We start from the raw sequence: 25,141 nt of genomic DNA, 5'->3' as shown, positions 1-25,141 counted from the left end.
TTAATATATTAAGCACACATATTTACTTAATCTACACAGAACGAAGTAGATAAAATTTCAGTTTCACATTAGTGAAAAATTTCTACAAAATGTTCCTGAAAAGCAAAAAACAAGAGTGCCTATTTAGTCAGCATTTTTCATGGGTATGGATTGTAATAATAAAGCAGCGTTCAGCACAAGCTAAAGTTCTGCATCACTTTTCACAGTTATTTCCATCTATGGTCTGAAGAGGTAGATTTTCTGTAACACCTGAGAATTGAACTGCAACAAAACCAGGTGTAAGAAAAGAATGGAATAGAAAGATACAGCCCTAAAATGTGCATGTATATACTTATATTCCAAATAATTCTAGGGCTTAGCTATTTACTAAGTATCTGAAGCCCAAGTTACACAACAGTAAAAATTGTGCACCCCGTATACTGAACACACTGGATGCAAATCAACTGCAGGTATAAAGTAGTGGACGGTATAAGTAATAACTTTCAGTGTTTATAAGCACATGATTATCAATTTACATACAGCTAGCTGCCTATAAGCATGAGCTGTACAACTAAAGTATATTGAACAAATCAGCAGAAAAATGGCAGTGCAGTATACCACTATATGGCAAGAGACAAGTAATGACCTGTCCTGTACTAGCCCTCTATTGTTCAATGCATGGAATGTCTTGAGACTTTAAACAAAACCCTCATTTAGGCTGAAGAAAAAGTTGGAGAAAAAATGCATGAGCAAGTTTTTTGAAAAGCCATCATTATTTCAATAGCTTCAATTTATGCATCTATAATTGCAACTGGTTAAAAAAAAACCTTACTCATGCCTATAATTAGGTCAATTGTAGATATAGGTAAAACTAATCAAAATATAGTACCTATGATGGAATATCTTTGCAGTTTTTACTTTCAACATGCATTTGTTCCACTATCCAATTTCTCAGGTGTTTCACATTGTTCTACAAGTTCAAGGTGTTTGCATTTCTAGCTGTAGATTTGTTTGATGAAAGGTTCTCTAGTGTCTCTTATGCTTATGACAGCATAATTGGGCTTTATATTTTCCACTATACGTCAGCTCCTTACCTTACAGAACTTGGAATTCATACAAAAGAAAATGCAAACACATTTTAAGAAACAAAACACAAGCAGCCAGTTTCCAATTCAGGACTTTTCAAGTTCACTATTAATGTGAATTGATTTTGCTCAAAGATACAAATATCCAAAGGTTTTCTTCAATCTTTGTTTCAATTAGGATACTGTATAGGTAAAAAAGGGTAATACATCAGTAAAGCCTTAAATTCAAATAATTTGCAACTAAACTGTAAGAGTATACAGGCAGATAAAGAGAGAATTTTTCAATAATGTGCTTAAATAAGAAAAGCTTCAAGAAAGTGAATCCAAACTAGGTACCAGAATTTGGTATTTTTTACATTTCTCCAAACAGAACAACTAGAAAGCTGATATATGTAGGCAGAGTTAACAGCAGCTTGTAACCTAGCAGCACTCTTTTGGTCCCTTTTTTCTTAAAAAAAAATCAGATTATGGAAATACCTAAACTTTTGCAACTGACCTACATTCATAATTCTAACCACAGTACAAAAAATGTGGAGTCTTGTATGCTGTGCATTTATTAGCAACATAAATACCGAAGTGCCAAATTCCAAGTAACTTAGATATCAGAAGGCACTTCTGTTTATGTATGTTTTATCTAGTAAGACTTTTCATTTTACAAAGTTGAGACCAGAAAGATTTCCTGTATTTTGGATTAGATAAATTATATAATTTATACACTTTATCATGGACAGAGCAGTTTTTTTAAGAATGTGTATCCTGTGAAATATACACTTTAGGATTTCCTGTACTGAGTGTGTGGTTCATTGCAATCATTCTTGTGATGATGCATTATATATGTTCCCTATTTCACACTAATAAGTAGCCATCAAATCGAATGAAAGAATTCCCAGAAAACTCTGCCCCCATAGATTATATATTTTAATCTAGCAACCACTAACCAAAATCTTGTTGCATTTAATAAACTGTAACTATGACAGCAGTTTTTATATTCTAGCTCATTTTTAAAAAATCATTGCGACAACAGTAGTGCATTCAAAATACATCCAGATTTAAGTTAGTGGCTATTTAGATAAATTATCAATAGTTTGCTTTCTGCCTTAATATAACAGAAAGGGCAATAGTTATTTAATTTATACTGACTATCAGACAATCCTGAGAAATATGAATTGTACACCCTGTTTTTCCAGTTGGCAGCTACACTAAACCCTGTAAGATTTTTCAGCTTTTTTGTATCAGTATGGACAGTCACACACCAAATTGTATTTTACTGGATTGCTTGGTAATGTCACCTCAGCTTTAAATTTTAATTTACTACATAGATTTAAGCTCAATCAAACACTGATCAAAGTTGTTCCCTTAACATGATGACAAAACTGTACGTGGGTCTTAGATGATACAGTAATTACTGGATAAGAAGAAAAACACTGCATGCATCCTTAATGGGGTTCTTTTGTTAAAAAAAATGCAAATGTGCAATACAGTTGTGGATTCTTTTTATAGATTAGCTATTCAATAGCTGCTATGCAGCTTCCTGTACCAGGCAAATTCTGTTCTGTTCTAAGAAAATACAGATATGGTAGAAAAAGTAAGAAAATTTTCACCACAAAACTAATAGTTACCACCACCAGTTAAAGTTATACACAAAATATATCTCTTAATACAGTGTTTACATTTTAGTCAACAAAATCTGTGGTAGGAATGGAAACCAAACTGATAGTTTTTTCATAGCCTTCATTTGCCATTCTTGTTTCGATATCTGGTTGGATTTCTTCTTGTTCTTTATTAATAGAAATCTCCAGCTTCTCATGAGAGTTGAGTGTGCATGATTGCAATACAGGTACAGCTAGATCTACATTTGCTTCTCTTGAAGAAACCTGTTCTTTAAGAATTTCCACTTTCTCGTTTAACTCATTTCTTTCTGTTTGAAGAGCTCTACATAGCTTTTCCAAACGCTCCAGTTTTATTTGGAAACCTTTGTATTCTTTGTCTTTAACTGTCTTCTGTAATAAACAAGATAGCATAAAGGGTTCAGATGAATCTTACACAATGTATTTTAAAACTTAAAACAGCCAATGAGAAAATTCAAAACCTTTTTATGGTCACTCTTTTTACTGGCCAGTTATAGCTTCAGAATCTGTAATGTAAGGGGACTACAATTCCAATTCCCCTTTGGTGTATTCAAGTTCTATTTTCCCATGTAAAAGTCTCCTTCTCTAATCTGAAGTGTCCATTCCAACCCCCACTCACGGGATGGTTTAAATAAAAGCAATATACAACTTATTTTGTACAAACAAAAACACTTCCAGTGTTTTTCCTGATGATTGAAAGCATTCAGATACAAACCAAATACATTTTTATTATGAAGATGGCGACATCTTTTTATGGAACATAGCATTAGCAAAATTTCAGTTTAAAATATAAGCAAATCCTGTAAATCACATTATATCCTTTGAAATACTGTTTGAGAATTGAATAACATTTGAGTTTCATCTAGTTCAGACTATAAAATAAGAACCAAAAGGAACATTTTGATTTTTAAGAATGGAAAATGACACTCACTTCTTCAGCCATTTGCAAGAGAGCCTTGTTGTTGTTTTCCCATTTTGTACGCCACACTACTATTTCTTTTTCCAGTTTTTTTATTTTTTTGGTCATCTGAAATAAATTAATTACACTGATTTTTAATAAATTGCTGGAAATGAATAATTTAATCTACTGTTTGTCACTGCCCAGTCTCGTGAGATTAATTCTCTCTTTTATTTTAAAAAGATTAGTTGGATTTCTTTCACAAGATTTAAAACAAAATACATAATCATTTTACAAACAAAAATAAATTGTCTGAGGACCCAGATAATTTCAAGCAAATGTTAAGATAATTGTGTGATAAAGTTGGCAAATTATCACAAATAAAATTAGACTGAGAAAATTAATCAAATATTGTTATAATTGGGTGAATGATTGCAAGTTGCACATAAATGGCAAAAACCAGAGCGAGTAGATGAATTTGTATACTTTGATAATTTTTTTTACTAAAAATGGGAAAGAAAATAAGATGTACTGTACAATTTAGATAGAAAGGTGCTGAGTAGAATGTTGTCTGTTGCAAGATATAAATATTTATCAAAACAATTAAAAATAGCTGTGATGACTCCACCGGACGCTTCCCTAGATATCTCTCCAGATGTCAGTTCGGAGGAAGATGAAGCAGTTCTAGCACATCTGGAGGGGAGTTGGTTAATGACTCTAAGCAGCCATTTGACAGGGATTTGGGTCAAGCACAGCTGCAGCAGGACAGCCTGAGGCTTCAAGTGGAGAAAACATGCAACTGCAGCAAGTCAGTGATGAGGAAGAGGAACTGCCTTCTGCACCTGATCCAAGAACACATAGGGCAGAAAAAGGCAGAAGTAGAGAAGGTCAGCCATATTACTCATGAGGAGAAAGCCTTGCCCTTTTTGATGGGCTGAACCAGAGGCTGGCTATTTAGCACTGTCGACAGATGCAAGTGATGCTGGGAACATGCTCATTTCCTAGCTGTGTATTTTCTGCTCGTTGTGATTCTTGCCTTGCTTTGGATTGACACTGTGACTTGAATTGTGCCTTGTAAACCCTCTTGTATTGTGGATTTAATTTTGCCTTGTGGGTTTACTTTGAGATTGGGAAACTTTCAAGTGCCTTGTGGACTCAGTGGCCACTGCTCTGTGGACTAGCATTAGTCTGTCTGTGGCTGGACTTAATTGGGACAATTCTGGGTTTTTGGGGAAGGGATTTGTGGGGGAATATTAATAAACACACTAAACTACAGTTATGTGTATTTTTGAGTGGGAGGGCACAATAACTTGATATTGTACTGCACTAAAGATTATGCTTCTGTATATACTCTATGGAAATGAGAGTTAGGTATGTCAGGAGAGACATAAAAATAAGGCATGGGAACTAGGTACTTCAAAATGTGTGCTGAATGAATGTGAATTTAATAGGAAAGTAAGTGCCTATCACATTTAGGGAAAATGCAGGAGACTGAACAGAAATGAAATGTATAAAGTTAAAATGAATGGAATGAGAGAAGGAATGAAAAAAAAAAGAGTGATAGAATGGAAAAGGATCTCAAAAACAGGTGAGATGTTTACACTCAAGGCAATGCATGAAGCAGTGTTCAGATAAGGTGGAAGCAAACATAATTTCCAAGGAGAGAAGATTCAGCTGGGTATATCTGCCATTCCCTGAAGTAAATTCCACTGAGTTCAGTGAGGTTTATTTATCCATTAATACATAGACAAATCAGAAACATTACAAATTTTTCTTGTGACATATAGATAAGAAAATAAAATACCTTTTCCATTTCTTGTCTGAAAGTTGTGAAAAGTTCATTACTCTTTGCCATAGTTGTTTGGAATTCCTCAAATTTATCCATGTAAAGAGAAAGCTAAAAGTAACAATATTTAAATCTAATTTAGAGACATAATTTAGAATTATTTACATAATTACACTAGTTACTCACTACAGATATCATCTAGAAAATAGAAATAATAATAATAATTAAAGGCCGATTTGGTCTTATGTGAAGACTTACATTGTCTAGATTGATTTAAAGACCCAGTTAGCTTTCAAAAGATAAAAGCTGAGGTACAGGTTTCTACAGTAAGATTACATCAAAATAACAACACTCAAAGCACTAGTATTATGAAACCCATTTCCATCCTTAGTTCCTAGAGAAGTAAGTGCTAACAAAAAAGATGAAAACATGAATAATTTTGTAGGGGCATTTAGACTTTAGCAAAACCATAAAAGAACAAAGACTAATCCAGTGGACTTTCAAGGAAAGTTTAAAATGTGTAGATTTATCACATGGTTTTTAGAAGTTCATCTGATATAGTATTTAATCAAAAAGAATTCTACATAGCAGCATGAATAAAATAGAGCTATGTGTGAAAAATAATTGCCCTGTCACATCAAGACAAATTGGCATACATTTGAAAGGCATTACAATATAATTGTAATTGCATATTTTGTATAAAAGTTGTGCATTTATGTTCATTATTTAAAAAATCTTCTCAATCTGGTTTGTCTATGAAATCAGCCGGTAAATATACATATTTTAAATGGACTAGGCCTGCAACAACTTGAATTACCTTAGAGGTAAGATTACCCGTATAGATTTCAGGATTACAGAAGCAATTTCCAGTTAATGTAGCCTCAAACTATAGCAACAGTGGGTGGGACTAATATCTGATGACTGACACTGAGGCTTAGTTCTTTTGGAAAGAATTGCCTAATTATTGTATTCCTTTCCCAAAGAATTGTTTTAGGCTTCCAATCTGATTTAATAATTTCAATTTTTAAGAAACTTCTCCAACTTCATTTAATAGATTAATAGCTAAGCTACCAATCACAATTTAAATTGGTTACCTGCTGTTTTAATTGGGCTTCTTGCTGCTTCATCTGTTCACATTTGTGTCTAGATTCGGTAGCTTCTTTTAACAGCTGAGGACAAAGAAAATATTTTCTGTCTAGAATACCTTTATATCAGGAAATATTATACTTCTGACATTTACACACCTATGTAAAATTGTACCTGTAGCTTGGAAAATGCAATAGGGTCAACAGGCATAGAGCTGCATACATAAACTATGTTATACATTGTATTATTACAGTTATTTTGCAACAATGTGCTGCATACAATTTAAGAACTCATTAATCTACATAGCCTACTAACAATACAATAAAAAACAGATTTGCAGCTTGTTCTAATAACAATAAAAAGTCTAAACATATTGTAACAACTTACTAGATAATTCTTTTATCTTAAGCTTTCTTAAAAACACTTACAAAATCTTTCTCCCTCTGATGTTTTTCCTCAGCTTCTTTTATAAGCTGTGTAGTTTGCTGAAGCTTGGCATCCACCAGTTGTTGCTGCAGTTCTTTATGCTTGAAGACTTTATCCATGTGCTAGAGAAAAGCATAACTGCAATCAAACTAAAAACCATTTTTTTTAAATGTCGACTAAATGTTTCACAAGCTAGTTTTCTTTTGTGTCTCCTCTCCTTCAATCATGGTGAATTCTTAAATATTCTTGAATTAACTAACATAATCTTCATTATTTATAATCAACCATGCTCAACTGGAAAACATATAATAAGTGATTGGGGTGCTGCATCAGACTTGGGAAGGCATAAGCTAACATCAATAAGCATGCATGCTGAATGGATAGACCAATTCTTCAACTAATCTATCTCTGTACATGAAGCTTATTCTCTAAACCTGTTCCTTAACATTCGGGAGATATTTCTGAGGTTTTATTGTGAGTATTTTAGTGTAATGAAATATTATTATATTACTTTACTTACTTCTTCTCGAAGTGCATACTGTTCCACAAGTTTCTTCAGCTTTTCCCCCAGTTCAATATTTTCTTGGCGAAGTTTTGCATTGTGTACACCATGCTGTTCTAGTTGTGCCTGAATTTCATTTAATGTAATCTGGAAATGTACTGTTGCTTCTTTACGTCGCTCTTCCTCTTCACGGGCTTGCTGCATATTTTCTTCCTTTTGCCCAAAGGAATTAAAATCCACTTATAAACATTTTTTTAAGTTAGATTTTGGTCAACAAAAAAATGTAACCCAGCTGCATCTTAACATCTCAAAATATTAGAATTATACTGTTTTTCAAATTCTTTCATCACTTCATCTGACAAATATGTATGAAGACTGATTTGTTTTCAGAACCAATACATTAAAAGTTCTGATTGCAACTGGGACATCATTTTTATATGGTTTCCAAATTAGAAATATGGTAACAGTGAATTTGAACTTGGGAAAGAAAGCTGCTTATAAGTAATTTCATTTCAAATTATAATTGCTTCTGATGAAAGTCAACAGAGAAACCTGAAGGTGAACATGTCTTTCAGAGCTCGCTGTTGCTATGCAATGAGGGACCAACTGTTTCTAACTTGAAGTCAATTTGTTGAACACTGTGCCCTACAGAAGACATGTTCCTGATATGAACCAGACAAACATGAAAAAATCTAGTCAAATTAGATGTTATAAGTCCACAACATAGTACATTATCACTTTTACAGTATCATATAGGCCCAGTACTGTAGGAATGAGAGGTAAGGCTACGTAAAGACATGCGTAGGAAGATACCATGATCTCAGTAGCTGGTTATCTTGGATACCTACAAGCTCACCTAATTAGCAGAACCAGATGCGGGAATAAGGGAAAGGTTACGCATAGCCGGTTATCTTTTAGCCCATTATCTCACCGAGCAAAGGCAGGAGTCAACTTTGGCTTGAATAGCATTCTGAATTCACTAGGGAAGAAATGGGGGAGTAAACCAAAACAATGTGTTGTTGCTCTGTGCTTTGCTTGTAAAAACTATATAAAAGCCAAATAAACTCTGCGAAGGCAGACAGATATTTTGGAAACAAACTGCCGTGATTGATTTCTGAAACCTACATCTGGTGCCGAAACCCGGGACCAAAGACACCCTTCGGGGGAGCAACAGCCAACATAATTACCTCCCGTCTGGAACAGACCCCAAAGCGCGCTTCGTCCTACGGGACCCCTCAGAGGTAAATATGGGTTGCAATCTGTCTCACCAGCAGCAAAAACATGTTCAAGAACTTAACTTCTTGTTACAGAAGTCAGGTGTTACCACACCTGAGGCAGAAATAAGGAAGCTAGTTGGTGAGATAGGGAAACATTGTTTTTGGTACCCCGAAAGGGGAACGCTTCGTTTATGTGACTGGAAAAAAATAGGGCAAACTTTACATGTGTGTCAACTTATTTTAAATCTTCCAGGTGCTTACATCACACCCAGAATTGATTCTAATCTTATGGCTTTATTTTTAACTTTGCAGCACTTGCTGCAAGACCGAAAACATTTATATTTTGTTTCTCATATACGTAGTCATTCATCTCTTCCTGGAATTCTTTCTGAGGGTAACAGTCAAGCAGATGCTGCTGTCCATGTTTTCCCTAATCTTTTTTTAGATCCATTCTTCAGTCATTCTTTTTCCATCAAAATGCCAGGGGACTGGCACAAACTTGCCATATTCCACTCAACCAGGCCAAGCAAATTGTGTCATCTTGCCCCCAGTGTTCTGCAGCATCCCCTTCAGGGGACACGGGTGTTAATCCCCGTGGTTTAGCCTCTAATCACCTATGGCAAATGGATGTCACCCATGTTCCCTCTCTGGCTCCCTGGAAGTACATTCATGTCTCTATTGATACTTATTCAGGAGTGTTGTGGGCCACGCCACAACGAGGTGAAACAGCTGATCATGTTATTTCTCATCTTTTTTCAGCTATTACTGCTTTAGGTAAACCCTCTTCTTTAAAAACCGACAATGGCCCAGCCTATCTGTCATCAGCCTTTTTACAATTTTGTACCACTTGGAACATTGTTTTAACTCAAGGGTTACCCTATAATTTCACAGGTCAAGCCATTGTGGAACGTGTTAATTGGTCCTTTAAGGACTGTCTTCTCAAACAAATAAAAAAGGAGGGATCTCAGGTACCTAACAATTTGGCATACCCAATTTGGCTAATTTGGCATAGGTAACATAATAGATTTTAAAAGTTTGTTTGCCTCCTCCTCTAGCGGGACGAGGATATGCTGTGCTTCCTTCTACAGGTTTTTGTGGATTCTAGCACGTGGTGTTTGTCTAGCTAAGGATATTGTGGTACCAGTTCCCAAATCCAGTTCTAGAGATGACCAAGGTGGCTTTACAGACAGCACAGTGGCCAATACGATCTTGCCCAAACAGCTGTCCAGTGGCGTGGGGAGATGTGAAAACTCTGACCACCAAAGCGCAAGCAGTGCTGCAACAACGACACGTGGAACAAATGCTGGAGAACTTATGCGCTGCCATTTTTGCCAATTCCTTCATCATCATTTGTTTATGTTTACTTGTTCTGTCATCTCACCCAAAAACTCATTTGAACGACGACTGAAGTAAAAATCTATGGGTGCAGCTAACATTACACAAACTGATGTCTTCTGCTTATCCGAATCGTATGACATGGACAATTTGCTTTCTACATGCTTGGTTCCTGTTTGTACCCCACCTGCAGTAATCCAGAACTTTACTGGTTTGAGTAGATTGCTATTGAATGAAAATTTTAACTATAAGACTATCTCTCATTGGGGATTAATTGCCTATGATCTGCCCCCTGATGCAATTGCTTTGTATACACCGATCGCAGTTCCGGAGAATACAACGTGTGCGAAAGAAGTTAATTGTTCATCTTCAAGTAAAAAACCTCACTGTCTTCATATTAGTTCACCTGCTTTAAATTGTACAGCTTTGAGGAGATTTCCTTTTACTTTGCTTATGTTTGGCTCCCGCAAGGAGGGCTTTTTACATATGGTCATGAAACTTTAAATTATATTCCTGCTAATATTAGTGAAGCACAATGTTGTTTTAGCTAGTTAAGTTCTGTGTTGCTTTCCAAACAGCAACTTCAGACAGTACTTGTGACTCTGAGATAGCTTTGCTTAATAAAGTAGAATATGTAGCATTGGCTATATTTATATTGGATATGCCAGCGCTTGTTGCTTGCGCTCATTTTAATATTAATGTGGTTGTATGTAATTTGGTAAAAATAATTAATGTTACTTTTTAGCTATTTTAGTAATTAATGTGTTATTTCAGTGCTTCTCAAATAGTGGGGCGGGCCCCCCAGGGGGGGCGCGAGGCTCCGTAAAGGGGGGCTCAGCTCAAATTATTTTATATATTTTTGTTTTGCAGGTTAAAGTTTTTTTTAATATTGTGTTCCTTTAAATCCTGTGCTCCTTTAAATTTTTTCTGCTACAGTTAATAAAGCTATTCTTTGTTGTAAATTGATCCACATTTCTTTCTTTTTTTATTCTCTTATACGTTAATAAGGATACAGTGTTATGCAGAGGTGTACTTATAACAATTTTATAGACAAATGATACTATTTACAGTCGCGCGGGGGGCGCGAAATGTTTTCTTCTTCCTAGGGGGGGCATGACAGAAAATAATTGAGAAGCACTGTGTTATTTTAATCTTTTAGATGAATCCAGAACTATCCAGCACCAATTCAATATTTTACACAATTTGGCCTCTGATTTGAAAATTGATACCCTAGGATCTTGGTGGGAAAGCTTTTGGGCTTGGTTACCCACAGGTCTGTTGGGAAATATCCTACGTTATTTAGTTATTATCTGTGCTATTTTAATTGGTGGATGCTGTTTTATTCAGTATCTTCCCTCCCTTTGCAAAACATATGTATTACAGCTTTTTGCCCTAAACCCTCTCCTGCATTGACTCAGGGTGAAGTATTTATGTCCTGTATAAACCATTGCAAGGATGTTCCTTTTTTGATTATGATTCTTTTACTAGCCCCTCCTACGATGTCTTGTCAAACAAAACAAAAAAGAGTGAGATGTAGGAATGAGAGGTAAGGCTACGTAAAGACATGCGTAGGAAGATACCATGATCTCAGTAGCTGGTTATCTTGGATACCTACAAGCTCACCTAATTAGCAGAACCAGATGCGGGAATAAGGGAAAGGTTACGCATAGCCGGTTATCTTTTAGCCCACTATCTCACCGAGCAAAGGCAGGAGTCAACTTTGGCTTGAATAGCATTCTGAATTCACTAGGGAAGAAATGGGGGAGTAAACCAAAACAATGTGTTGTTGCTCTGTGCTTTGCTTGTAAAAACTATATAAAAGCCAAATAAACTCTGCGAAGGCAGACAGATATTTTGGAAACAAACTGCCGTGATTGATTTCTGAAACCTACACAGTACTCTTTATAACATCTTCATAAATGATTTTAAAGAAGGGAATTGTAAGGGATGCATAAAATTTGCAGATGGCACCAAGCTGGCAGGAATAGCTAACACCCCAGAACAGGGGTGTCAGACTCACGTTGTCATGGCAACATTGTGTGACTTATTGGGACCTTTTCTCCCTTCCCTAACCAGGGCATGGCCAGCGCGTGATGTATCCACCCGAGGGCCACGAGTGACAGCCTTGCCCTAGAACATGGGTCTGCAATCTTAAAAACTCAAAGAGCCACAAATGTCCTAACTGTTCAATTTTGGAGCCGACTGGAAGTCCAGTTCCCCCACCATAGAGTCTCCTCCTAGCATGGCCTCCTTTTTCCTCTACCTGTCCTAACTGAAAGCCCTATCGTGTAACCGACTTGTGACAGCGAGCCACAGCAGAGGGATGAAAGAGCCACATGCGGCTCCAGAGCTGCGGGTTGCTGACCTCTACCCTAGAAGATAAGCTCAAGATCCAGAAGGATTTTGACAGACTTGAACACTGAATCCTATCTAACAAAATGAAATTCAATGGTGAGAAAGATATGGTTTTACACTTAGGCAAGAAAAACCAAATGTACAGGGATAGATGGTATCTGGCTCAATAGCAGTAACTGTGAGAGGGATCTAGTAGTCCTGGACAACCATTTAAATGTAAGCCAATGGAAAAAATGCCCTAGGCTGCATTAACAGAGGGATAGAATCAAGATCACATGAAGTGTTAATTCCACTTTATAATTCCTTGGAAAGATGTTGAGACTCTAGAAAAAGTGCCAACAAGAGCAACAAAGATGATTAAGGGGCTGCAAGCTAAACATAGGATGAATGGTTGCAGTAATTGGGTATGCCTAGTCTAGTGAAAATGACTAGGAGTCACATGATAACACTGTTCCAATATGAGGGGCTGCCACAAAAAAGATGGGGTCAACCTAATTTTTAAGGCACCTGAAGGAAGGACAAGAAGCAATGGATGGAAACTAATGGAGAGAACCAACCTAGAACTAAGGAGAAACTTCCTGACAGCAAGAACAATCAACAGTGGAATGGTTTGCCTCCAGAAGCTGTAAGTGTTCAATCACGGGAGATTTTTAAGATTGGATAGTCATTTGTCTGATATTAGAGTCTCCTGCTTGGGTGGGATGAGGGTTGGATTGGAGGACCTTCCAACTCTTATTATTCTGTTTTGTTATTCTTTCTATGATCTTATGTATTCATCCCATCAAGCCCAAAGAAAGTCCAGAATGATATAAGATCTCTTATCATTGGTAGGAGTTTGGACTAGGGGTTTGGTCCTAGGTCCATTCCAACCATATTAATTTATATTCTATTCTATGTTCTAATTATTACATAATAGAAGATCAAAATCAGATTATTTCAGCAACAGTGAAATAGAAAAGAAAGTTAAATTTCTACAGAAGATAAAAACAAAACACTAGTTTCATTTAAATTATAAAAGTGATAATACCACCAAGAATCCTTCTCTGATATTATGGCATGACTAGTTTAGAGTGGTGTATTATATTACAGAATTTTAAAACTTTTCAAAAGTTCATAGTTTAAAAGTTTACAGAGTTTTTCTTAAAGCATCATTTATTTAAATTTACATGTTTAAAAATGTCCATTTATTTAACTATACTTTAAAAATTGTGTTTTTTAAATAAAGACTTCCTCACTAATAATTTTTAACCAGCCAATTTTAACCAAGAGAAACACAGCAAATAAAGCAATTTGATTAACTTAGTACACTAAATGAATATAATTAAAGTGATTGATAAATCAGTGATGTCTGTATGAGTCGTACAAAGCAAACCATGGCCTAATGTTATAAACCAAGAACCATTTAAATGCGATATAATTTGGGAAAAGATCAGTGACAGAAATGAAACTCCAAGAAAAGCACTAGAGTAACAGGAAAGAACCAACTTCTGTAAGTGATGGTTTACTATTAAACTATTCTCATATTTATAATAACTAGAAAAAAAGAAAAATATATCAATATTAATTTTTAAAATGTGAATTGAATAGGAAATATTTATTCATAGGAATTGAAAATATTTATTCATGGATTCTTTTTCTAATTGCCTCGTGAGTGATTATATCAAATATTCAAATAATAAGATCTTGGTATCCCAATTTCTACAGTAACAATTTACTAGCAAATAGAGAAAACCAAGATTAAGAAAGAATGGGCAACATGGAATAGGCAGCTCTACATCTTTACCACTCTGAAAAAAACACCTGACTAAAAATATATCCAAACAAAAAATAACAAACATATCTAGGATGGTCATCCTCTTCCACTTAATCCCATTTTGTTACAACTCCAAAACATATAGTCAGCGTTTTCTTTTTTGAAGGGAACTATTTGTTTCAGGTTTATTGCTATATTATTGCAGAAAACTAACCTTGAGAGTCTTATTATGGCGTTGTAGTTCTCGACACAGAGATTCCAGTTTGCTACGTGCAAGAATTGCTTTGCTATGTTCACCTTGCAGGTGCACTTTCTCTTTTACAACCTGTACTTGTTTCTTTTGCAGCATCTTCATTTGTCTCTGAACATTTCGGCTCTCCTCTAGCTGAATGGAAAAAAAAAGAAGAGAAAATACATATCTGAATTCAGTTATGTTTAAAGAGAATATTTAACTTCTGGTATTCCAATTTGAGACTAATATGTGCATTTGAATTAATTTTTCTAATATGCAGTTTTTCTATCCTTAGTTTGTAACCTAGCGCTGAGGATAAAGCAAAAATCAATTCATTCTATTAACCGAGCTCTTACTACACATATCTTTATTATAACATTAGCACCTTTTTCTATTTTCCCAGATAATAAGCTTTAATTACAGTTTTAAAATGTCACTTTTGTATGTCAAGTATATTTTAAAAATATTTAAAGGATCTTCTGCTAGGATACCAATGAAAAGGATCAGCTATGCATACACATATATGTATAACAACAACAAAACAGTGTCACTGAGTTACTTTACTTGTTCAAGCAAAGATACCCCTTTATGTCAATGCAATCTGTGAAGATACCTGTGCAGGAAGTAGCACATTTGTTAAGAGTTTAGTTCACTTTTAAAATTATGAAGATATTAACTCACTTCAGCTCCATGCTTCCCTTCCAATCCTAGGCCATACAATGATTGTTCTGTCACTCAGATACCAGGATCTTTTTCACCAGCTTCTATAGCTGACTTTTACCAGAGAATCTCATTCACAGAAACGGTGTCATGAAAACTAAGTCGCACTCTATGTTCAGAGTTGGAAGTGTTTCTGTTAATCTGTTAGCCCCAAAGATGCTTTTTCAAAAGGTAAGTAGACATTGTATTTTCCAAAACTAAGTTGCCTTTTGAAAAAGCAGCTTTGGGATGGATAAGGATATCCACATAGAGGTATTACTGGTAAGTAGGAAAGTAGATTCAGAGACTAAAGATCAACTTGTGTTTAATGGGACTATACTTGTCCTAGAAAAACATATGTGCAGTTTAGTGAATGTTTCTTGATGTTCAGATGGCAGTGAGAAGGAGCTTTTTTTTCTTCACAATTAAGGCTAATGTGCCAGCTGCCTATCTTATTTTGATGACTGCAATAAGTTGTCAATGAAGCTGAAAAATGTCTAAGTTGCAACTCGGGCAAAATGCAACAGTTGCCTGCTAATAGGGTCCAAATACCAAGTACAAATGTTACATGTACTGAAAGATGCACTGGTTAATGATTGATAATTGGACACCACTGAAGATGTTGCTATGGCCTTTTAAAACCTTAAGTATCTGAGAACCTGACAAACTGAGGGGCTACCCTTCCTTGTTCCAATATTTGAGAGGTTGCCACAAAGAAGAGGGGGTCAACCTATTTTCCAAAGCACCAGAAGGGAAGACAAGAACAATGGATCAAAAGTAATGAAGGAGAATCTAGAACTAAAGAGAAATTTTCTAACAGTGAGAACAATTAACCAGTGGAACAGCTTGCCTTCAAACGTTGTGGGTGCTCCATCACTGGAGGCTTTAAGAGACTGACAGCCACTTTCTGGAATGGTATAGGGTCTCCTGCTTGAGTAGGGGGTTGGACTAGAAGACCTCCAAGGTCCCTTTCAATTCTGTTTCCTGGTTTTTTAGATTAGAGTATAATCCAATCTATTTAGATTACATAAAGAACTAGAGAAAATCATTTTTCAAAAGACCAGGATAGGAAAGGAAAAATATTTCTTGATCATTAAAAGGAAGACACCGAGTCCTAAAGATATATGATCTGCTATCTGATGCATTACATTAGACAATAAACACTTGGTAATTGTTTTTAGTTTATTTTATCCTTCCAGATGACTAACTTTGCATTATTTTTAATATTAAATGCTCTAAATACCGTATTTTTCCATGTATAAGACAATACTTTTTCTTAAACATATTTACCTAAAAATGGAGGGATGTCTTATACACAGGGGGGGGGGACTGTGGTTGCAAAACTGCCAGTACCTTATCTCTGCAAACTAGCCTCATGAGAGAAACTTCCTATTGCAGAGACAACCTAACAGGTTTTCTTCAATCATGAGCCTTATGTAACTGTCGTCAGCTGATGCTGCACAGAGCGTGTAGCCAGTGCCCAGATTCGACAGGGAGTGGTAATGTCGGGGTGTTCTGAGCCCATAAAAATGTCAGAAAAAAATAAATAAATACCAGTACCAGTAAGCAAATGTCTTACTCTGCAAAATAAATGTCTTCTATTTAATGTTTAAACTATTGATTTCTGAATTTTGGGTAAGAAAAAAATGGGGGTATACATGGGGCGTCTTGTAGACGAAAAAATATGGTGATCAAGATGTACTAGACAAATTCCAGGAAATCGCCCATTAGGTATATTCGTGACACATTTAATTTGTAGTTGCTTATATAAAGTCAAGCTTCCACCAAGTTATGTGAAGTTATGAGGGACATGACAATGTTTTGCTAATGCTTCATTGATTTCCCAGTCTAGTCTATGATCCTGGGTTTCCTGATGTCTTCACATTAAAATATTCGTTAGATTTAATCCTGCTTAGTTTGTCCAGGATCAGTCAAGGTTGATTATGTTATCCATGTTTAATAATATTAAATCTAAAATATATTACCAGATCAGCATATTTCTTGCAGAGTGCTGCTAGCTTTTCTTCTGGAGTAGCAAGTGTGTTTAAAGCTTGCATAAGTAACAATACTTCTTTTCCTAAGGGCCAAGAAAATATCATAGTAGTGAGCAGCATGGTTAGAATATTGACAATAAAATAATATAAAATATGAGGAAATTTCAGCCAAAGCAACATTTTTATACAAGACAAGGTGAGAATGGGCAACAAAAACTTCTGAATAATCACAGTATAGACACATTATACAAATACTGATTTCCATATAAAAACCAATTTTATCTACAAAGTTTAGGAATGTAGAGAGGCAACAAAGCACTATATATTTAATTATCAAAATTGAATTTAATAAGATTCAATAAAATATTTGAGTTTTAAAACATATAGCTGTTAAGAACATCGGAGTTTTAAATATATAATAAAGATAAACAATATGTTCAGTGTTAAAAAGCTATGTTTCAATGGCCTAAAGTACCTAAAGTTTTTTCTTTGTTTTTCTCATTTTCTGAGTCTTGCTGGCCATCAGGTGGGTCAATACGGGTTTCTTCTCTCCCTGGAGTCTCCTCCCGCAACTCTTGGGTACAATATTCTTTCCCCACCAGCTTTCTGTTTTTGGAAATGTAATCTTCTACCTCCTGTGCATCTTCACAGTCAGTTTTTGCTTGCTGCAGCATTGTACTTGTATGTTTGCTGTCCTCCAATTGATCCTAGTTGCCAATTCCAAACTCACAAATCTTTTGATTTTTCCACAGTAATCAATTCGCACTGGGAAGAGAAATATATTCAAATTATTAAAAGAAAAAACGCATTGTTCTAAGCTTTCGAAGCCCCTAAAAGAATAGGCATGTTTCACCAGCAAATTGCGCATGTTTATACGGGATACAGCACGCCGAGGATAAGCAGATACTATGGGAACAATCACGCTCCTTGTTGATCCTAGGCCCTAGGGCAGCTTACTTGGAGACAAGTCTCCTTAACTTCATTGCTTCAACGTTTAGAATTGTGCCGAAAGGGAAAAAAAGAAAAAAGAAGACAAGAGCTCCATCAGATTATGATTAAAACCGCCTCCCCTTCCCGCTCCGAAGAGCTCCTGTGAAAAGGGATACCGAAACCCCTCCCGCTCAGCCAAACGCCGGGCTCTTGCCAGGTATGGAGGTGGAGAAAGAGATGGAATAAGGCTACCAAGAAAGCCTACTACACAAATACCTCCTCCGCCAAGAAGCCGAACTGTGAAACCGGAAGTTTAGCGAAGCGGATTAGAACGACGCCGCAGGAGGAACTTCCTGTCTCTTCCGCCCAAATACCCGGCTGTGGCTGAACAACCCCCCCCCCCCCCGCTCACCCGCGTAGGCTGGGAACGCGGAGGAGTTCGCAACCACCAATTCCCATCTCTGCGGAACAAACGAGCATCTAGCGTGGCGAGGGAAAACGGGAAACCGAAGCGACGGCACATTGTTATTTGCTCTTTGATTTAAAAGCCACGAACTAATTAATGTTTGCTCGCTACACTTTGCCCTACAATCAGCATGTTCGGTTGCTACTGATTGATTCTCCTCGGTGTCTTCTACAACGGAATTCAGTTGAGTTGAATTTCTAGCCCCGAAAAACGTGTGCTATAACAAGCTGAAGATTTTGCCTTGAAAGTTTAGATATTGCGGCACTTCAATAGAAATTATAGGGGCTTTGCATGTTTACTCTGAAGAAAAGATGGCTGAGGGATTCAGTCCTATGTTCAGGCCCATAAAAAGATTCAATGGGGAAGATGATCAATGTTCCATTGTGATGGAAAGTCCAGAAATAATGGATGTTAGATAGTTACCTAGATCTTGGTTAATTAAAAGGAAAATTTTCTTGAAACAAAAATATTACAAGATGGGGCTATATACAAATTTAATTTCTACTTTTTAAAATGGAAAAGTTGAATTGAGCAATAAAAAAGGCTACAGACAATAATTTGACTGTATTTCTGAAAGTTTGTTGTCCTCCCTAAGCCTATGAATTTTATTCATGAGTGATTATGTTTGAAGGTTGCAATATCAGAATTTGTGCTATAAATTATGGTCACATACAACAGCTATTCAAATATAAGAAAATGTATGTAGCTCAGAGTTGGAGTCTCTGGTGTTAAGCTTAGTTAGTTGCAAACATTTCCTCACTCAACTAGGTAACAGTACTAGTTAGCATGAGGTTTACTCCCCATTTACATACAGTTATATATAGTAGCTTGCCCGGTCAGTGTTGGTGGGGGTATTGTTTCCTTCTTCCTAGTTCAATACCCTAATCAAAGAGCTACCAATGAAGGACCCCCATCCCCATCATTACAGGCAGGGTAAGCTATTGTATATAAATAGGAAGCAAATCCCACACTTGCAGGACTCATTATGTTACATAGTCAAGTAGTGAAACATTTACCACCAACCAAGTAACCTTGGAGAGGACCAAGGACTCTTAACAACTGTCAGTTGTTAATCATTATTAACAAAACAAGCGCCACAATGGCTTAACATGTGGCCTAGTTTTTACATATAGGTTTTCTTGGTTGGATTTTTCCCAACATTCTCCATTCAAGAGATGTTTTGTGAGGGAACAAAATGCAGCAATGCCACATAGAAAATTCTCCCTCAAGGAGCAACAATCATCTTTAACTTTCTACTTTGCTCTGCACCACTCAGTTAAAGAAAGCATGTCACTTATTTGTTCCTTCTGGATATTGTGGCCAAGGCCACCACTTAACATTTAGTTTACCTATAGATAGAAAAGAGTGAATGAAAAAGGTCAGTATGGGTGTACTCCTTCAATTGTCACTTTTTAAGATTTTCTACTCAGAGAAAAATGAATAGGAAAATACCACTGCTTTTTATTGCCCATGTGGGCCTAGCTCTATTTGCCACCATGCCCAGAAGGGATGAGTCAGAAAAGAACAGTTGCTGTGTATTCTTGGTTGCAGGTTCTCCATCTCCAAAAGCAGAACTCAAAGACAACCAGACAATGAAGAGATCTTAGGGAATTTTCTAATTAAGGCTCCTCCTCCCTGTGCTTTTAGTAGCTCTTCTGGTTGGCAGAAGATAGGAGAAGATTGCTAGAGTGTACACCTTGACAACAACTTTTCCTTGACAAGCCGATTTTTCCTTCAAAGTAAAAAAAGCAAGAAGCAAACATCTTCAAAATTGGTAAGCCCCAAGCAGCCTGTCATTTCAAGTAACAAACGCCTCTCTCCCCTCCTTTCTTTAAGAGGTCACACACAATTGACTCATCAGCTCCTGGCGATGCAGCAGTAGCAACCTGGATTTCGCACGAGAATACAGTGATCAAAAGTGGATGCGGCAGAATCGACAACATTTATAAATGATAAGTTCCCGCCAGAAGGACTTAGAGCACCGAGTCGCCAAGGCAACTCTCGATTTGATATTCCTCCACGTTATTCTTCTCTTCCCGCTCGCTGGATAAAGAGCACGATGAGCAAGTGCACATGGCTCCCGAGAGTTTCCAATTCTTTTTCTCCTGCGGATCCTTACAGGAGAAGAATGTGGCTGCAAGCCACCCCTGCTCCCGTGCGGCATTGTTCCAAGGGAATATACGGTAAAGACATTGCAGAAATACCTCCCAAAACTGAAACTCTAGCACTCCACCTGCAACTGGAGCCCTTCTCCGCAAGCAAAGTGGGAAGGAAAACACAAGAATTTACCTTTGAATAGTTCCGTACCAACCCGTAGGGCCGCCGCCGCCTCCTTTCCTTCAGACGACTCCGGCTCAGTAGTCTGTCTGGCCTCCGCGGCAGCACTGCCTTAAACACACGCTGGGCCGGCTCTGCGCGCCGCCATAATGTGAAGATGGCATCCAAACAAGTCGGTCCGCACCGGAAGCCCTCCATGACTCCCTGGGCTCAGCCAATCACTAGAAGCTTTTCTCTGCATCCGGGGTTTGCCTTTACTCCCATAAACCACGACCATGGGAGTAGCTTGGAACTACAACTCCCAGTATTCATGAGGGATCCGCGTAGGGGTTCTGCACGGAGATCACAAATGGCTTTCGCTTTTCCTTCAAGTAGTGATCTCTTCCCAACGCTTCACGGGATTTGTAGTTTTTTCTCTGTGTTGTCTTCTCGAGCGTGCGATGGTGGCGGCGGCGGCGGCGGCTGGAAGCCAATGTTTCCTACAAGGTGCCTTTGGCTTTTAAGGCGCTATCTCAGAGAAGTGCAACACAATAGAGTAGGGTGAGTCTTCTTAAATTACGATTCGCTGTAACGCCGTCCTGGCCTTTAGGAGGCATTGGTGTGTGAAGCACTTGTTTCCAAAAGATATTTCAGTCGTCGCACCATGTGAAAGAACAAGCGGACTTTATGAAACAATTACCCCTGTCCTATTCGCGGGCAGAGTTGGAATAGGCTGGTACTACATTATACTTATAACAGCATTGGAACATTTCCCAACCCGCATCTATCTTTCACAATACTGCTGGTGGTGCTTTTCCAAATTAGAGGGGAATGATTCTTACCCTACATCCTGCCTGGTACACTCAGAAGCTCTTTCAAGGTGAAAAATCAATATTTACACAATATCCTTAACGGGAAGGTGTTTTAATATTGTATAGTGAACTTAGTTGAAATACTGTACGCCTGCAACAAATAATGGTTATTTTGCTACTGTGAGCATGTAACAGTGTTTTCCAGTGTTGGAAGAAATGTCCATCTGGTTCAGTTCCAAGTGGAAAGAAAGACACTAGAAACGTGGAGGCTGTTTGGAAAGATGGTTTAATGGTGGACAGGACCACATGGTTTGAGGTCCTGGGCAATGCAGCACATGGAAGAGAGAATGAGAGAGATTTATACCCTCTCTTGGGCTTTGAACTTGCTTCCTGTTCCTGTGAAAGAAATGTATTCTGATTGGTTGTCAGATTCCCATGGGGCCATGCAGGGGTAACTTTGTAGGTTGTCTTGAGTCCCAGGCCTGGTTGAATCTTGCTGGGTGATGTAATGTTCCCACGACCATGTGGTGGGCATCTATTATGTCCTGAGGGTGAAGGTGTTTTGTGTTGTAGATAAGCTGGCTCAGCCTTTTGCTTGTAGATAGGATAGCCTAGTCTTTCTGGGGCCATTAACAGCTGCTTTCCAAGAGCACGTGTCTCCTTTTTTCATCCAGAGAGGTATAATATTCTGCCTTTTTAATATTTCCTAGAATATTTCATTTTTCTAGGAGAAGGGTGGATGCTAACTTTCTAAACCAGTTAAGAGAAGTTAACAGATACTTAGCAATATTTCAGTTAAACTCAGATGATATTTGTTAAAATTACATGTTAATAATTGTAAATGGAATTAGATTGAAGAGGTAACAAGTAGAATTCCAGTAGAGGTAAGTCTGCCATTTTCTATTAAAAACAGCACCCTAGGCCCCTGGTGACGAACCTATGGCATGGGTGCCAGAGGTGGCACGCAGAGCCCTCTCTGGGTACGTGCACCTTCGTCCCAGCAAACTATGCCATAGGGCGGGTGTCGCCAAGCCACGGGCTCTTTCATCCCTCCACTGCAGCTCCCTGTTGGGTGATCCTACCACTGGCTGGCCATGCCCCTCTTCCTCCCCTCCCAGTCACCCCAAAGGAGTTTTTGAGAGCTGAATGCCAAGAGGCATGGATTTCATCTGCCTTCTGCATTCCCACTCCATGCTGAAGTGTGTCAAATGGGCCAGGGTCTCCCTCCCCACTAAGCGGCACCACCAAGCCCGCTTGCAAACTCCACCGAGTGCACCTCCAAACGCCACATGGCAGGGAAGGTGCGCCCCCTGCCTGCTCCGCTCTTGCTGGCCAGAGGCGGGGCTCTGTACTGCCACCTCCCAGCCGTAGTGTCATGGTTGTTTGCTTCCCAGTCACCTCAAAGAAGGGATCTGTGCTCAGGCTGTCCAGGCCCCTGTGGGGGGAGAGAGGGAGAGGCAAGAGTGGGATGTCCCCCCAACAGGATCCAAGTTGGAGTTGCCTTATTTTGCATGGAGTCTAATGCTTGGCTTTGCCTGCCAGCCTCCACTCCCCCTTTCCAGCCCAAGTGGTTGGATTCACATGACATGTGAAGCTGGTCAGGAAAGCATGGACAGACAGAGAGACAGACGGACTGATACTGTGTTTCCCCAAAAATAAGACTGGGTCTTATTCTTATTTTCTTTTGACCCCCGAAAAACCAGCTAGGGCTTCTTTTTTGGGGGGTGTATTATTTCCTCTCCCTCCCCCCCCCCCATGTACCAGTATGAGGGGAGGCAGGATGGGGCGAGTGGCTCCTTGTTCTAACTTCCCGAAGGGTCGCAGCAGGCCATCCCACCATTCACAAAACAGCTGATTCGTGGGTGCTGCTCAGGCCGCTGCCTCCAGCAAGCACGGCCACTTTTGCACCCAATTGCGTCCACAAAAGAAGCTGGAGGGCAAGTGACGCACTCCACACACCTCACACCCTCCTTAGCTAACAGTGACACTCACAGCAGGCAATTCCATCCATGGAACAGCTGCCTCGTGGGTGTGCTCTGGCCGCTGCCTCCAGTAAGCATGGCTGCTTTTGCCATCGATTGCTGCCACAAAAGCGGCAGGAGGCCAAACCATGATCCTCCCCCGCACCTTGTACCTCATGCTGGCCTTCTGAAGGGTACTGTAGCAGCAGCTATTCACAAATTTTTTACCAATATTTCATCCTGACCCATGTGGCCCAGTATGGTGATAAAAGTTAACATTTCAGCAATGTTGCCATAGCTTCTGAGGTCTTGTGCAATGCTCTGCCGCTGCAGCTTCAGAACAAACCTCTCGCTTCCCTGCGTAGGATTGCAAGACTGGAGACTCTGAAGCCACGGAGAGACCATTTTTTGATGTGTGTCTATGCAGGGCTCCTCTTTGAAAGGATCTGTAGATGGGGGTGGGGAGATTTTCCTGCACATTGTCTTTTCCTCTGTAGCTACGGTAACATTTCAGAAATGTTAACTTTTAATACCGTACTGGGTTGTGACGAAATAATGCTAAACTTTTGTGGATAGCTGCTGCTGCAGAAGTGGCTGTGCCCGGGAGTGCACAGCTATGAAGCGGGATCAGCATGACTAGTTCTTGCCCATTGGCAGCCAGGATCGGTTCACAGCCACTGCCAGCTGAGATCAGTAGGCCACACTCGCTGAGCTGGAAGTGCCGTGCATATGCTGTTGCCACCCAGGAGGAGAAAGTGCGCCGGAGCCCAAACACTGAGTCTTGACAGTCTCAGAAACCAAGGATCTTGCAGGCATACTGGCCACGTAAAGGCCGGCCAAATCCCTGGGTTGTTTGCAACTCTAGTGCAGCCGTCCACCCCAAACCAAGCGGCGGGGAGGCTTCAAGACAATGCTCGGGACTGCCCAGCCAAGGAAGGCACCCTTCTAGCATCAGCCGCCCGGGGAAAGGGGAAGCAAAAGAAAGTGATGGCCAACAGGGGTCTGATTGGCCCCCTACCCTGGTAAAGGGGAAGCTGAGGGTATCCCAGGATTGCAACGCTGAAAGCTTAAGATGGAGCCTTTTTTGCAACTCGAGCTGTGCAGCTGTCCACCCCAAACCAAGCAGCAGGGAGGCTTCGGCAATACGTGCAGGAAAATCCCCCTCGCAATTTTCTTGCCAAGCCTTTCGCATTACAATCATGGGTTACACTGAAGGCTTGGGATGGGAGTGGGGAGCCTTTTTGGTGATAGGCAGGAAAATTGCAAGGGAGGTTTTCCTGCCTGTACTACTTTTTCTGCCTGTACTCCTTTTCCTGCCTGGCCACACTTGGTGGAGGAGGTGCCTGAGCAGAACCCACGAGGCACATGTTCCGTGGATGCAATTGTCTGCTGTGACTCTCATTGTTAGGGGGGCGCAAGGCATGTGGGATGCGTCGCTTGGCCTCCAACTTCTTTTGCAGTCGCAATTGGTTACAAAAGTGGCCACACTTACTGGAAGAAGTGGCCGGAGCAGCTCAGCTGATCCGCAGGCCCCAATTAAGGGGCTGAGCAGCCCTGAGGTGACCGGGGAAGGGCTGCCACGCCCACCCACTTATTTTTTTCAAAAATTGGGCTAAGCCTTTTTGAATAGGTTGTATTTTCAGGGAAACATGGTAGGTGGAGGGAGGGGTAGATAGAAAAGACAGAGGGGGGAAGGAGAGAGAGGCAGAGAGAGATAGAGAGGGAAGGAAAGGAAGAGAAA

The 25,141-nt window shown here is 39.0% G+C and overlaps 2 protein-coding genes across 4 annotated transcripts in view; one reads left to right on the top strand and one right to left on the bottom strand.

Annotated features, from left to right (window-relative positions):
- Window positions 1-20,837, bottom strand: TXLNG (taxilin gamma). 3 transcript variants are annotated; one of them, XM_081948774.1, is made up of 10 exons: window positions 20,661-20,837; window positions 17,451-17,740; window positions 16,967-17,058; window positions 14,265-14,435; window positions 7,409-7,603; window positions 6,891-7,010; window positions 6,471-6,545; window positions 5,395-5,487; window positions 3,624-3,719; window positions 1-3,064 (listed from the first exon to the last, which is right to left on the bottom strand). In XM_081948774.1, the coding sequence occupies exons 2-10, from the start codon at window positions 17,647-17,649 to the stop codon at window positions 2,738-2,740; spliced, it is 1,368 nt and encodes a 455-aa protein (XP_081804900.1). In that variant the 5' UTR covers window positions 17,650-17,740; window positions 20,661-20,837; the 3' UTR covers window positions 1-2,737. The 3 variants fall into 3 exon arrangements, with proteins under 3 accessions (XP_081804900.1, XP_081804901.1, XP_081804902.1); XM_081948775.1 differs by lacking the exon at window positions 20,661-20,837 and adding an exon at window positions 18,182-18,312; XM_081948776.1 differs by lacking the exon at window positions 20,661-20,837 and adding an exon at window positions 17,933-18,114.
- An 87-nt stretch (window positions 20,838-20,924) lies between these two features.
- The window catches only part of CTPS2 (CTP synthase 2), a 104,409-nt gene continuing 100,192 nt past the window's right edge, over window positions 20,925-25,141 (top strand). The window contains exon 1 of the mRNA XM_081948751.1: window positions 20,925-21,188. Coding sequence (XP_081804877.1) covers window positions 20,959-21,188 — 230 coding nt within the window. The 5' untranslated portion in view covers window positions 20,925-20,958. The remainder of the gene's footprint in view (window positions 21,189-25,141) is intronic.

This window comes from Natrix helvetica (assembly GCF_964273705.1).
Source record: "Natrix helvetica genome assembly, chromosome: 3".
Lineage (NCBI taxonomy): Eukaryota > Metazoa > Chordata > Lepidosauria > Squamata > Natricidae > Natrix > Natrix helvetica.
This window is presented reverse-complemented; position numbering and strand designations above follow the sequence as displayed.

What these genes read in the sequence shown, in the direction of transcription:
- TXLNG (XM_081948774.1), bottom strand. Translation starts at nt 17,649, where the DNA reads ATGCTGCAGCAAGCAAAAACTGACTGTGAAGATGCACAGGAGGTAGAA. An exon ending in GCAAGAAATATGCTGATCTG is followed by an intron (nt 14,436 to 16,966) that starts GTAATATATTTT and finishes TTTTCCATTCAG; the next exon opens with CTAGAGGAGAGCCGAAATGT. An exon ending in AGTATGCACTTCGAGAAGAA is followed by an intron (nt 7,011 to 7,408) that starts GTAAGTAAAGTA and finishes GCTTTTCTCTAG; the next exon opens with CACATGGATAAAGTCTTCAA.